The 14,872-nt window shown below is 36.5% G+C and overlaps 1 protein-coding gene across 8 annotated transcripts in view; it reads left to right on the top strand.

Annotated features, from left to right (window-relative positions):
• Positions 1 to 14,872, top strand: part of ELF1 (E74 like ETS transcription factor 1) — a 98,391-nt gene that overhangs the window by 81,335 nt on the left and 2,184 nt on the right. For all 8 annotated transcript variants that reach the window (XM_081046830.1, XM_081046832.1, XM_081046828.1 and 5 more), the window contains 3 exons: positions 5,086 to 5,169; positions 5,899 to 6,091; positions 7,146 to 7,598. In XM_081046830.1, the coding sequence (XP_080902956.1) occupies positions 5,086 to 5,169; positions 5,899 to 6,091; positions 7,146 to 7,598 (730 nt within the window). The remainder of the gene's footprint in view (positions 1 to 5,085; positions 5,170 to 5,898; positions 6,092 to 7,145; positions 7,599 to 14,872) is intronic.

The raw sequence follows: 14,872 nt of genomic DNA, 5'->3' as shown, positions 1-14,872 counted from the left end.
TCTATCTTATAGAAAAGGTATTTCCCAAAGTTTTAAAGCCTCAGTCTTTTATCTAAACCCTTGTGTCCATACTCCGAAAGAGCCCTGGGTAAGGACAGGTCACCTTCCTCCCTCCCACAAGGCATGATTTGAAAACCACCAGCATAGATTCCAGTATAAGATTCCAGTGGGAAAAATACGACTTGGAAATCAGGTAAGTAACGGAAGAGGAAAATGTTAGAATGTGTTAAAGGGAATTTTTACTTTTTCACAAATTGGCACCATACTTACATTTTAAAGTCCTATACTATTTCCATTTTATTGCCTTTTGATTCTACTCCAGCTTGTTTAATATTTTGAGTTTAATATTTTGATAAATGGCATCACTACCAGTCACCCCGTAACCTAACTTCACATGAAAGTAAGGGAAATTCCGAGAGCCAGAAATGAAGAGGAAAATAAAAATAGTAAGAATGAGCTGACACTGCAGCAACTCTGAAGGGCCGAGAAGGATACGTCAGACTGGATATCCAAGGGCCTTGGGTTTTATTGCCATTGTAGAGGCAGATGCTTACGTCTTGATCCAGTGCCAAATGGGGTAGGGGATCAGAGACCTCAGCACTAAGTGGGATCCTTGAAAGGCTATAGCCTCCAGAGACGAACAATTTGCCCTTTGGCAAGACGGATGTCAAGAAAGTTTGTATTTCTCAGCTGAGGCTCTGAGTGGGGAAATTCATTCTTTAAAAATTCATAATCCTAGGTTTGCCTTCACCTAGGTTTGAATTAGATTTTAAACTGTCCCTGTCTTTATGAATTCCCAGGCAAGTAACATAAAAGTGACCCAAGCCTCGCAACTTAGGGGCACCAGGCAGAAGCTCTTGTAAAATTGTCCTGGCAAATCATACATTTAAATCAGGCTGCACAGGATTTCCTCAAATAAAACTGTTGAAGGTGGACTCACATTTCAATATCACAGAATACGTGAGGAAGATACTTCCTGAATTAAAAGCAGCAGACGTAGAAAACCCTAGGGTTAGTTCTCTAAAAAGTTCAGATTATAGAATTATCAAATAGAAACTTTCAGTGAATGTGATTGCAATTATTAAAGCAAAAGAATAAAAAAGATGTGATCACAGAATAAGGCTATTAAAAAATATCAGATGGAACTTGCTCCTCTAGTCAAGATGGAATAACAGAACCTGATTTGGCAACGATCTTTTGGATATGACACAAAAAGCACAAGCACCAAAAGTGAAAATTAAGTGGGACTACATTAAACTAAAAATCTTCTACACAGCAAAAGAAACAATCAAAATGAAAAAGCAACCTATGGAATGAGAGAAAATATCTGATAAGGGATTAATAGTGAAACTATATAAGGAACTCATACAATTCAATATCAAACACCCCCAAAAAATCTGATTAAAAAATGGGCAGACGACTTGCATAGACATTTTTCTAAGGAAGACATTCAAATGGATAACAGATACATGAAAAGATGCTTAGCATTACTCATCATCAGGAAAATGTAAATGACAACCACAATGAGATACCACTTCACACCTGTTAGAATGGCTGTCATCAAAAAGACAAGAAATAACAAGTGTTAGAGAGGATGTGGAGAAAAAGGAACCCTTGTACACTGCTGGTGGGAATGTAAATTGGTTTTCCACAGCCATTATGGAAAACAGTAGGAGGTTCCTCCAAAAAATTAAGAATAGAGCTATCGCATGAACCAGCAATCCCTCTTCTCTGTATCTACCTGAAAAAATTTGAAAACATCCGTAAAGATATATGTGCCCTTAGGTTCATTGCAGCTTTATTCACAGTAGTGAAGACATGGAAACAACCTAAATGTCCTTCGACAGATGACTGGATAAAGAAGGTGTGGTACATATAGGCGATGCAATACTACTCAGCCATAACAAAATGACAAAACCTTGCCATTTGTGACAAAATGGATGGATTTGAGTGTATCGTGCTAAGTGAAATAAGTCAGACGGAAAAGGGAAAGTACCAAAGATTTCAGTCATGTGAGATGGAAAACAGAAAACAACCACCAAACCAAACAAAACCAAACTCATAGACACGGGCAACAGTCTGGTGGTTACTAGAAGGGAAGGGGGATGGGAGGAGGATGAAGAGAATAAAGGGGGTCAAAGATATGAGTAAGAGACTAGATTTTGGGTGGTGAGCACAGAGTGCAATATACAGAATTATAATTATAGAATTACACATCTGAAACTTATATAATGTTATTAATAAATGTTACCAAGTAAATACACTGCTGTTAACCCATATTACACCAATAAATTTAATACAAAAATTTTTTTAAAGAAAAAAATTTAAAAGAAAAAAATTCATGAATAGTTGGTTACCTGTGGATTGGGCAGGGTGGAGAAAGGTGAGATGTAAAGATTATAAAGGGGCACAAAGTATTTTTAGGGGTGAAGAATGTGTTCGTTACCTTTTTTTTGTTTCCCCAGAGAGAACACCTTCACCTGACTTTTATTATACTATGTTGTTATAATTATTGTATTTTATGATCAAGCATTGTTTGTTTTTTAAATTAGTTTCAGGCATACAGAACAAAATAGCGATCAGACATTTACATAACTCACAAAATGATAACCCCAACAGGTCTACTACAACCGATACTGTACGAAGTTATTAGAACATTACTGACTAAATTCCCCATGCTACACTACACATCCCCATGATTATTTTTTACAATTATAGTTGACATTCAATATTATTTCATGTCAGTTTCAGGTATAGTATGTTCATTATCATGAATGTTGTGATGGTTTCACAGGTGCATACATATGTCAAAACTTACCAGTTTATAAATTTTATTTTTCGTTTATCAAATTATAAATTTTAAGCATATGCAGTTTATTGTATATATCAATTATATCTCAGTAAAGCTGTTTTCAAAAAGTAGAAGACTAACATTCTACTTAACGGTGAAAGACTGATTTGATAAAGAATCAAATAGAATACATAAATATGGGTTAAACAGGAGAGTAGTCACTGCTTAAGAGAGAAACATTGAGCTCCAATATAGATCTGATTTAGAATTAAAAATATGAAAGAGTTAGAGATATGAGGATTGAATGAAAAGGTCTATATTTCCTCAAAGCTCCCGGAGGACAGACAATAGTTTAGTGGTTACCAGAGGGTAAGCGGGGAGGTGAGGATGGTGGTAATGAGGGTAAACGGGGTCAAATATATGGTGATAGAAGTAGAACTGACTCTGGGTGGTGAACACACAAAGTGATTTATAGATGATGTATTACTTGAAACCTATGTAATTTTACTAACCATTGTCACCCCAATAAATTTTAATTTAAAAAAAACTCTAGGAGAGAATATATAGAGTAAGGAAGAGGCAATATGCAAGGATAGTGACTGAGAATTTTCCAGAATGATGTTAATCCTAGCATGGTAAATCCTGAGTAGCGTAACTAAAATAAATTTAGGCCTAAATTCAGTATAGTAAAAATGCAGAACAACAAAGACTCCCTCCCCCCCAAAAAAGAGAAACAAATCAGGGAGAAACTAGATAACTGATTTTTAAATTGACAGCTTAGAAACTCCCAGTAGAGGCTGAAAGGATTGGATATCTTCAAAGTATTGACAAATAACTGTTAAATCAAAAATTCTATACCAAACTAAGCTTTAATTCACAAAAAGCTGTGCACATTGCCACCCTGAATAGTGAGGAAAATGTTGAAGAGAATGGATATTGGGTAGGCTACCAATAGTGTATGAGTAAATCTAATAGAGGAAAACTGGGGGATAAAGAAAATGGTATCTATCAGAAAAAGCAGGTAAAAAGCATCAAATGAGATGGTAGGAGGGATAAGGGACTAACTGAATTCTTGGCTTCTGATACTTGTTATCATGAACACAGTCAGCCAGACGTATCGGCCTCATGAATGGGTTCTCTGCAGCGATGGAAGCTAAGACACCTGGCTGACTAGCTTTCCCCTTTACACACTTGGTATTATTCCAAGGGTCCTGGACAGTGACCTTTTTTGACCCTCTTCTCCCTGACTCTCACTCACCCTGATTTCAGAAATGCTTTCCTGTGCAGTTTGCCTGGGGATGATGGGTTGTTACTTGCCTTGTGACTTTAGCTTTAGAATTCTGCTTTTATAAGTTACTGCCCTATGTTAACCCAGAATCCACCCTTGTGATCCAGACCAGAGAGAGAATTAGCTTCAAGAATGTAGGAGTAAGAGGTACTATGTGAAGTACCCGATTGTGCTTAATCTTCCTTGTTTCTCGTATACAGAATGATACTCGGTTCAGACAGCACCATCATCTCTACCTAAATCGCAGGCAACATGGGCACCACGTATTATAGATAAGTGGCAAAAGATCACACAAGGGTTAGAATATTTGGTTGACCCAGACTAAGGCTGCAGAAATGCAGATTAATACCATTGGAATGCACTTGTTTAGAGATTGGATGCTTGATAACCATAAAGTCTGTTTGTTGTGAGCTGAAAGAATTATAGAAAAATGAGATGTTTAAAAATACACAGGAAAATAAAAATTGACTATATCATTCACCAAAATTTCGCCTCACTTATTTTTCATATCTTTAGAGTTTTGAGAAGTTTCCAGTATTTGAGAACTAACTATGCAGAGATGTATTTAGAAGAGAGAAAAGCTGAAAATCCACTTCTCCTACCTTAAAAAGCTTTTATAACCAACAGACAAACCTACATGGCTTATTTTTGGAGCTCAAATTTTATCAGCATCAAGAATATTCCCCTGAATTTTAAGAAAACATCGTCAGTATTGTCACCTCAGAGACAAGATGCAATGTTTTAAACTCAACCTCATTTTCACAAATGAGCCAAAGTATCATTTTCAAAGTGTTTGTGATCTAACCTACATTAATGTGCAATTTTTACTGGTAATTTTTCTTTTAATAAATAGTACTTAAGGAGCCCAATATATGTAATCCATGTATAAAGTGTTTAACATTTGAAATTTAGGATAAAGAACAAAATAGCATTTATAAACAGCTAAATTGTCCTTTCACTCATACTTTTGAGAGCACATATTTATGCAGAGCTGTTCTGATTTCAGGGAGAAAAACTAAACCACCACGGCCAGATTCCCCAGCCACTACACCAAACATATCTGTGAAGAAGAAAAACAAAGATGGGAAGGGTAAGTACTACTGTGGTTTCCCTATCATACTTACGGATCAAATAGTATTCAGATTATTTTTTGAGCTCAAGCTTTAAAATGTCTATGTTTTAAGCAGAAACCACCAGCTTTTGTGACATTAAAATGGAATTTGCTGCTGTCACATGCTTATAAGATACCATTGTCACTTTCTGTAAAGAGAGTGCTAATAATGAAATCCAAAGAAATCCATTTAGAAGATTTTCACTCACCTGTCAAAATAATCCACTCATTCATTTACTAATGAGTCTTGGAAGAGTGCAGCCAGATTAGGTTTTCATTTTATAGACATTTTACTACATTGTGTTGGAGTTGAGTATTTTAATAACTGCTGCCCAAATTGGAAGAAAAATTGTTATGGCTAATCCATGGGCTCTGATAGAAAGAGAATGACTATTGAAAGGTTTTGTGCAAGTCTTTTTTACTGTTTTTTCTGTTATGGTTCTTAGCAGGAAAAAATCGTCTTAAAGAGCATTGTCCCTAAGTCATCACAAATCTAATTGGCAAGATTGCTATGTTGAGATATAGAGGACTAATAAAAAGATTGATATTAGGCCCTAAAAATTACGATCATTATATTACCAATACTAACTGAATTGTATAATATTTTTGTATAATTATAGATGGAATGTATAAGTCTTTTAGTTGTCTTTTATTGTGCTCTTTCAAATGAAAATTTGGTCAGTTAAAAAGAAATTGCTTTTGTTTCAGGAAACACAATTTATCTTTGGGAGTTTTTACTGGCACTGCTGCAAGACAAAGCTACTTGTCCTAAATATATCAAATGGACCCAGCGAGAAAAAGGCATTTTTAAATTGGTTGATTCTAAAGCAGTGTCCAGGTTGTGGGGGAAACACAAAAACAAACCTGATATGAATTATGAGACCATGGGGAGAGCTCTCAGGTATGTGAAGTTTAAAATGTTAAGGAATTTAAAAAATGGTGAACTTTATTTATTGAAGTGCTAAAACCACACTAACAGAAATCAGTATGCATTTAAATAGAAAAGTTATTTCAATCTAGGAAAATGTTTGCATTCCAAAAAAGATCTTCATGAAAATAACAGGTATTTTATTTATAAAGGGATCAGAGAATGTTAAGCTATCATCAGGAATTGTACGTTAACCACAGGGCTCATATGTTTTGAGCCATTAAATTCAGCACAGAGTACAAATAGTGGTGATGCAGGTATATAATAAGAGGGTGAATTTTAAAACATAAATCTCAGGGATGATGTGTAATATATTTTGATGGAATAAATTAATGCTTTGAGGATAATGTCAGACATTGAAAATTTTCAACTGGGGTACCATTTTATTCAAGATAAGCATGTATTTGAGATTTATTAGAAATAGCAATGATGTGCTAATTTGAAGACCTTCTTAAACTAGAACTCTGTTTAATTACAGTTTTTTTCTTAACATACACTTTTTGGTTAATAGTTTAATTACAATTATTGACAAAATTTGAATCACTTTTATTTGTGCATCATTAAATTTTTTACAGAAAACTGAATTAGATTTACAGAATCAAATTTAAACTGTTATGGGGAGCTATGAAAGGGAAATAATTTGAGGTTGGTATTGGATCCGTTTATTCCCGCAGGTTAGCCGGCAAGGGTACAGGAAGGAAGAAAAGTGAAGGCTAGAATAATCCGTGTACTTTATGAACAATCACCTAATTAAAATTGGTTTTCAATTTGGTGGGTAATAGGACTTTTATCTATCTGTGAGTAAATGTGTGTTTTACATATATTTAGAAAATAATGTTTTTAATTATAGAATCTTATATATATGTATACATATTAAAAAAAACTGCCCTTCATTTAGAAATTCTTTCCGCGCTTGTTTCCAACTTGCAACTGTAGTTTATGATTAGGAAATTTTTATTTTGGTGACTATTATTTTAACTTATGTGTAATCGAATAAAATGCTGATAAAAATGTCTGCTTTGAATAGGTATTATTACCAAAGGGGTATTTTGGCAAAAGTGGAAGGTCAGCGCTTGGTGTATCAGTTTAAGGAAATGCCAAAAGATCTCATTTACATAGATGATGAGGATCCCAGTTCCAGCATAGAGCCTTCAGATTCATCACTGTCGTCGTCAACAACCACTTCAAGTAGGAACCAAGCAAGCCGATCCAGAGTATCTTCAAGTTCAGGGATAAAAGGAGGGGCCACTACAGTTCTAAAAGCAGGGAATTCTAAACCTACAAAAACCAAAGATGCTGTGGAGGTGGCACAGCCATCAGAGGCTCTGCGGACGGTGCAGCCCACACAGCCTCCGTATCCCACCCAGCTCTTCCGGACTGTACACGTGGTGCAGCCAGTGCAGGCTGGCCCGGAAGGAGAAGCCGCCGTCATCAGCTGTGTGCAAGATGAAACATTCAATTCCTCGGTTCAGAATATCAGGTGAGACAATGAAAGTTACTATGAAAGTTACGGATGTATAGGATTCTGTTCCTGACCAGAGCCATTATTTGTTAAGTGGGTCAAGATTCAGAGTGAAAATAAAATTGATACGGATTTCAAGCTAGAATTCATGGTCAATAGACCGTTTCACAGCAACAATGTGTATTATATCAGACCTCTGGTTATATATATCAGTGATTCCTTTCTTTTTCAACTTTGACATTACTTGATGTTACTTTATCAATTGAGGTCTAGTCCACTATACCTTTTTATAACCGGATTGATCTGTACAAGAAGGGATCCGCATATAAGAACACCCAGTTCGGGTTTCAGATCTTTTTTCAAACGGAGTCAAGCTGTAAAACTTCAGCATAAATTGGCATATCGTGACCTTTTGGAATGCATTGAGTTCCAAGAAATAAACATTATTCCTTGGGAAGATCCTATTATGGAACAGTTCCAAGTTCGAATAGGTAGGGAAGCCAAGAATCTAAGTTCCTCTTTTTTAGACTTTTAGAGTGGCAGAATTTGGAAGAGTAGTTTTTTTGGCTTAATCAAATCAAATTTGCCTCATAGCCCCAGGGAAGATACAAACCAAGACCAAGAAAACCCACTCTGCTTTAGACTGATCTTTTGCAGAAATCTGGGAGGGTTCTTGGCCGACTTAGAATGGGAAAAGGGAGGAAGGCAGAGAAAATTAGATAGATGTTGGTAGCATTCCATTTTTGTTTTTCTACTGTCATGAATTTCTAGAACATGAAGTATAAAAAACATAGGAGCCCTTCCAAATCCAATAAAAATGATTCTTTGATTATTGTCATTAGCCAACTTCAGTCTTACATGTCTGTATTCCAGAATATAAATGCTAGATTTTTGTTCAATTGATCTTGAAGCAAGTAAACATTACCTAGACTCAGAATAGACTTAGGTGATTCATTCTTTCTTGTATGGTCCATATAAACCTTTGACATTGTGAAAATCAAATTCTCTTAAATCGTTAGTTGACTTGCAAGAAATATAAAGATCACATTTTTTCCATTTTAATTGGACAGGAAGGATACCTTTAACTGACATTAAAGAAATACTTATTTAGCTCTCTATTTCCTTTTAATATTTTATTTTCCTCCAGATCCTACTGGTTACATGTGATGACTGAGGATCTAATTGGAAGTATGTGGTTCGTCCCATTGGTTTCTAGGCTCTTTGTCATCTTATCATTGTATGTGTTTGTGTTGATAAGGAAACATACAATGGCCACCGCGAATCACTCGGGGCCCCCTTCTTTGAGTGATTCAGTGGTTTTTTTAGCATCTGTAATCAAAATTTCCTTTAGAGACCTTGAGAATAAAACCAAACCAAAAACATTAAAAAAAAAATCACCCCTCTACCTCGGAAAGAAATTAAATTGTGATATTGTTTTGGATACTTTATTATCGTGCATATGAATTTCTGAATAAGACTCAGGGTCGGATATAAAAATATTGTAATTATCTTTGATGTACCTTTCAGAATTTTCACTTCCAAGATCCCTGAGTCTGTGGACTCTGTGCCTGCTTCTTGCCTCTAATGTTTTTTCTCTTCAGTCCAGTTGACATATTACAACTACATGTGGCTTTGCTATGTGCCTTCTTGCAGCTTCTTTCTGTTAGATCTGTGTTGCACAGTGTACATTTCAATTTCGGTAGCCGCAGCTAGCTGCCAGCTCTCATTCCACTCACATTTCTTCCTTGCTCTGCTAAAGCTGACTGCTTGCCTTCGCCTCAGTCTCCTACGTAAACCGGGTCTTTTCGTTGGTTCTAATGCCTATTTCCTCCTCTATGTTTAAATCTGTAGGAGACAGATCTTATTCATTGTCCTTTTCCTAGCACCTAACGTAGTATCTGGCACCTAACATCTCTTCATATTTATAGAATTTATTTTGAAGCAGTATATATATATTTATTCTTTAATCTCGTAGAGCAGTGAGTTCTCTAAGTGGACTACTTATAGAATGAAGAAATACAAAATTTAATTTTTCAGACTTTTAACATACTTTCTTGTAGACCTCATTGTATATTTATGTGTACATATAAACACAAACACATTCTAAATCATTCCTTTGACTTTTAAAACATTTCTTTTCTCATTTGGTTCTATCTTATATTTTCCACCCTGAAATCCTACTTATTTTAAAGCAGTTAAACCTTTAATTAAATGCATTTTTCCCCCTGATATAGCAACATGCTTTGAAGACTGACAGCTGCTGAATATAATTACTCAGGTTTTGTTGTTATTTTACTGTTTTCTAGTATATAGAAAGTAAAAGTGTTAAATACGTTTCAAGCAAATTGTACATAACTAACTCTGAAATTTTAACATTATTAGATTAGTTTTTCATAAGATTAATTTCTTGTTTAGTGATTTCTTTTTAAATGCGCATTTTTAAATTACCCCAACTTTTTATTATGAAAAATTTCATAAGAAACATTGAAATAGAACAATGAACACCAAATTTACCATCCACCTAGATTTTCAATTGATACCTTTTTGCCTTATATGTTTTCTCTCTGTATTTATTTGTACCCTTTTTTCTGTGTGGCTATTTATCGAGTAAGTGGACATGGTTATGACATTTCACCCCTAAATATTTCAACCTACAATTCTTAAGAATAGAGACATTATCCTAAATGACCATATTATCCCTTCTATAAAGTTAACAATAATTTGGCTATATCTTTTTTGATTTCATGACCACTTATTAATAAAATCAAAGACCTTTTAAAGATTTTTCTTCTGTAATTGAGAAAAGGTGGAATAATATGACTTAAAATAATATTAATTATTAAATTAATACAAGAGCTGACACTTTGAAAACACTCTATTTCATACACTTTACATATATTAATGTTTAGAGTCCTCACTGCTCAATGAGGTGTAGGTAATATTATTCCTATTTTACAGATGAGGAAACCGAGGCAAGGAGAGGCCCAGGAGCCTGGTCACATCTAGTAAGTGGTGGAGACAGTGTTTTAATGCAGTTTAGTCCAAAGCAGTGAGCTTAATGATTTGTCCTACTGCCTGTTGATTCACATAAATCGCATGAATTATCAGTTACTTACAATGAAGTAGCAACATGTTTTTTCTTTTCTCAATTTATTTCCTTTGCTCATTTCTTTTTATCTCGCATAATTGCATGTATTTCTGTTGAAATCGATTAAGCGTTTCTTAATTGATTTATGGTATATGTGCTCTGTTTTTACAAATTTTAATTTTGACTCTGGCTTCATGTTATTCAAAGAAACAACAAAAATACACCTCTGCTAAAATATTTTCCTAAAATTGGCCCTTGGTGAAGTGGAAGTCCATATACCTACCTAGCATAACTTCTTTCTCTGTAATGTTTACTCAAGCACTAATAGTTTTCTCTTAGGGTCTTTTAAATAAATTAGCCTCTGAAAATGTATAATCTGTAGGTTATCTTAAAAACAGTGTAATGGAGTGAAAAGAAAGTAGGTATAATCTTTCAGCCTTCCAGCCTTGTGAATTATTAGATGTAACATTGAATTATATTTAGTAACTATTCTGAGTCTGTTTTCTCATATACAAAATAAAGGTGATAATACTTAACCTTACAGGTGGTTATAACAATTAGAACACTTCTGACATCTGAGTAGATACTCAACAGAAGCTAAGCGTATACAGCCATGTACCACATTTTGGCCAATGATGGGCCACCTGTATAGACAATAATGGAGCTGATTGTCCTATAAGAAATGGAAGGATATGGGGTTCAGGAAGAATTCTTTTTTCCTCTGACAGAAGCAGTATCTGTGGGGCTTGGCAGTAGACTCCCTCTCACTCACAGTACCCCAGCTTAGGGCCCACAGATCACACCCCATCCGTCAGCCACTGACTTGTCTCTGCAGAGGAGCCTGGCCCCCCAGCACTGCACTTTCCGGGTGCCACAACCCTCCCAGAGCCAGCCTAATGGTTCAGAGCATGTGACTGTCATGTCTTTGCTCAGGACCTAAGGTCCTGCACAAGGACACAGGTCCTCAGGAGCTGCCTAACAAGCGTTAGGTGCCCCCGTCACTATGCTGAAAGCTTCCTGTGGTAGCGGGGGACCGGCCTGTCCCTGGACTCTGGAATATTTTCAGGTTGTCATGATGTAAAAACATAGGTTTGATTTCTTCCATCACTTCAATGCCAGAGAAAGCCCCCTTTGTGCCAGATCGTCAGTGGAACCAAAAACAAATTTCCAAAGTCAAAACACTGAGTCCCCAGCTCTATACCCTTTCCATGGTAAACAACCCCCTTTTTTTTAATGACTACCACACAGTTCCTTAATCTGACCACTGCTCCAGCACGCGATAGCCAAAACCACGTTGCCATGACGACCCCCTGTGCTCCTCCATCTCTCCACCTTGATTTCTTATTCCTACTGGTCCTCAGGCCACCTCTCACTCCCTCCTGACAGTCACTGTTGTGACACATGCCTGTCCCAGCCACTTTCTCAGTATTTCCCATCAGTCCAGCCCACATCGCCCGTTCACAGAGCAGCCCTGACAGCTCCGATGTTCTATTTATGACCCTGTTGGAGAGAAGTAGGGGAAGAGTTTGTGACACAGTGTTTACAGTCTGCGGTGGGGGTCACGTCGTAGGCCTTCACAGCCCCCCCCCCCTCGTTCCCTGACTCACCCGGAGCCACTGCCAGTCCTGCAGGCTCCAGTCATGGTAAATGCCCTGTACGGGGGACCGGTTTGAATCCTTTATACCATTTTTACTGTACCTTCTCTATGTTGAATACACAAATACTTACCATTGTGTTACAGTGGCCTCCAGCATTCAGTACAGTAACGAGTTGTACAGGTGTGTAGCCTAGGAACGACCGGCTGTACCATTACCCTAGGGGTGTAGTGGGCTGTACCACCTCGGATTGTGGGAGCGCACTCTGTGACCTTCACACCACGCCGAAAGCTCCTAACGATGCGTTTCCCAGAATGTACCCCCATCATTATTCAAGGCATGATTTATTGTAAATTTTTGTTAGCTTCAGAAAGTCGCAGGAATTTTACATTAGCAGTATTTTACCATTTGGTTGCAAGAAGCTTAGGAGATTTTTAAAAAGTAGTTAACGACAACTTTTTTTACATAATACAATTTAACCAGACACAACTGACAGCTTAACCATTAAGAAAAAAATATTAAAAGATTCCTGTGGGTGGGAAAAGCCTATATAGTAGTTTATCCTTTAATCTGAATTTTTTATTAGTGAAAATTGTTTTAGAATTTAAATAAACCAGTATATTTACATTGTAGGTACTGTAGATGAATATATATATATATATTTCCTGGCAGATGGTAGTCAGGTGTTTCAATAAAGGAATATTTTTTCTAATTTGAACCAAAGTCTAGTGGTAACCCTGCTTAACAACACGGGAAATTTCCAAGTCCATTATTGCTTGTGCCATACCTAAAAGAGGGAAAGAGGATTGGGAGAAGCATGTATTAAAGAGTTGTAACTGTTCACAGTTTAAAGATGTAAGGGAATATCCATCCTAAGATGAAGTTACTCAGGACTTAGGAAATAACAGGATGTTGAAATGGTTGAGCATGTAGGTTCTGCTGTCTGATGGCCTCTTACCTAACTTCACGTTATGCAAACTGTTCAACCTCTTTGTGCATTAATTTTCCCATATGTAAAATGGGTATAATGGTACTTACAGGGGTGGCAAGGCTATACATATTTATAGATCCAATCTGTATGCTTACTATATGCCAAGTACTGTTTTATCTATAAGTATATGTACATGAACTCTGGGCATGGGAAGCCCTTGGGTCTTTTTTATTCAAAAAATGGTATCTGGCTTTGGGAGCAGGCGCCATACCCAGGCTCAGATTCCATCTGAGATATCCCAACTCAGGTGGGCATGGGGAGAAGGGAAGCGCAGTGTATTTTGGAAAAGCTCCCTGGCTCCCAGAGTGACTCTGTATCCTTCTCACTGCCTGCCCAGTGAGAAGGGCATCTGGCCTTTATTCCTAGCCACACTCTGCCCACCGATAAAATCTTTGTTCCCCGATTTTTAAGCTCTGCTAGCTCCTTCCCCAGAGCTGCTGACAGTGGTGTCTTTGGTGGCAATCTGAATTTGGGAGCCGGCATGAGTGGGTGGGCTCTCAGTCCCCCTGGGTCTTTCCACTTCCTTTGAACTGAGTTGCACTGAGTCCTCTTTTCATCTCTTCACCAACCCATTTGTTTTCTCCTCCAGAATTTCATTTTTCACATGTGTGACAGGCCACGTAACTGTAACTTCCTGAAATTCACCAGTAATAATCTAGCAATAATTAACATTTGGTTTATGGGAACTAATCTAGCGGTTAGCCATTTGAAGTAGCAGTAATCTATCTTTTGTAAAATAGCTTTACAGAATTCAGAGGAAACACAGTTGAGATCCAGATGCTGAGTTTTTTTTCAATTGCTTTTGTTTTATATTAACAATGGATGTAACCATAAATTTCACAGTTGTGAACTTTTAAAATTACATTGGCTCATAGTAGCTATCATTTATGTACCTCTTCAATAAATGGGCCTAACAACCTTACATAAACTCGATTGTACGTTAATGGACTTTATGTTAAATTGTAGCTTTATAACTAAATTTTGTGAAAATTATTTGAGATGAGGAAACTGCTAATACAAGCCTCTGTTTATTTTTTCCAAAGCTTGGCTTTATTTTTTGCTTTCTCTGCCAGCTTAAAGAACCCTCTCAAGTTAATTATATTCATGACTTGTTTTATGTAATGTAATAGGAACTGTGAACTATTAAAATTTTTTGATAATTCTGTCACGTATGAATTTAAGGCTGAGGTTTTGTTTATTTTAATGAGCATTTTTCCTCTCTATGTGTAGAAAAAGAGGTTGAAAACAATTATAATCATATGAAGTTTGGTAATTGTGGATGAGCATGTTGATGACATTACCCCTCAAATATCAAAATAACGAGAGTGAATTCATTTGTTTTAAAATTCCTAATTTTCTTTCAAGCAGCTCATACATGACCTCCTTGCCAAACATTTTGATATCTTCCTCCTTCCCCAACAAAATTGCTCCCCAGTTTGTGTTAATGTGACACTTTGTACAGACTTTTTTTTTTTTTCCACCAGATGCTATCATAGTGGCCTGACAGTTTTGTGTTGGGCATTTCTGTATGTACAATGTTTAATATAGGGTCTGGCACTATGTTTATTATGTTGTTGAACATATGGGACGTAGCATTTGAAATATATAACTCACATTT

This window comes from Rhinolophus hipposideros (genome assembly GCF_964194185.1).
Source record: "Rhinolophus hipposideros genome assembly, chromosome: 4".
Lineage (NCBI taxonomy): Eukaryota > Metazoa > Chordata > Mammalia > Chiroptera > Rhinolophidae > Rhinolophus > Rhinolophus hipposideros.
The sequence above is the reverse complement of the archived record's forward strand: the minus strand, read 5'-3'. Positions and strand labels throughout refer to the sequence as shown.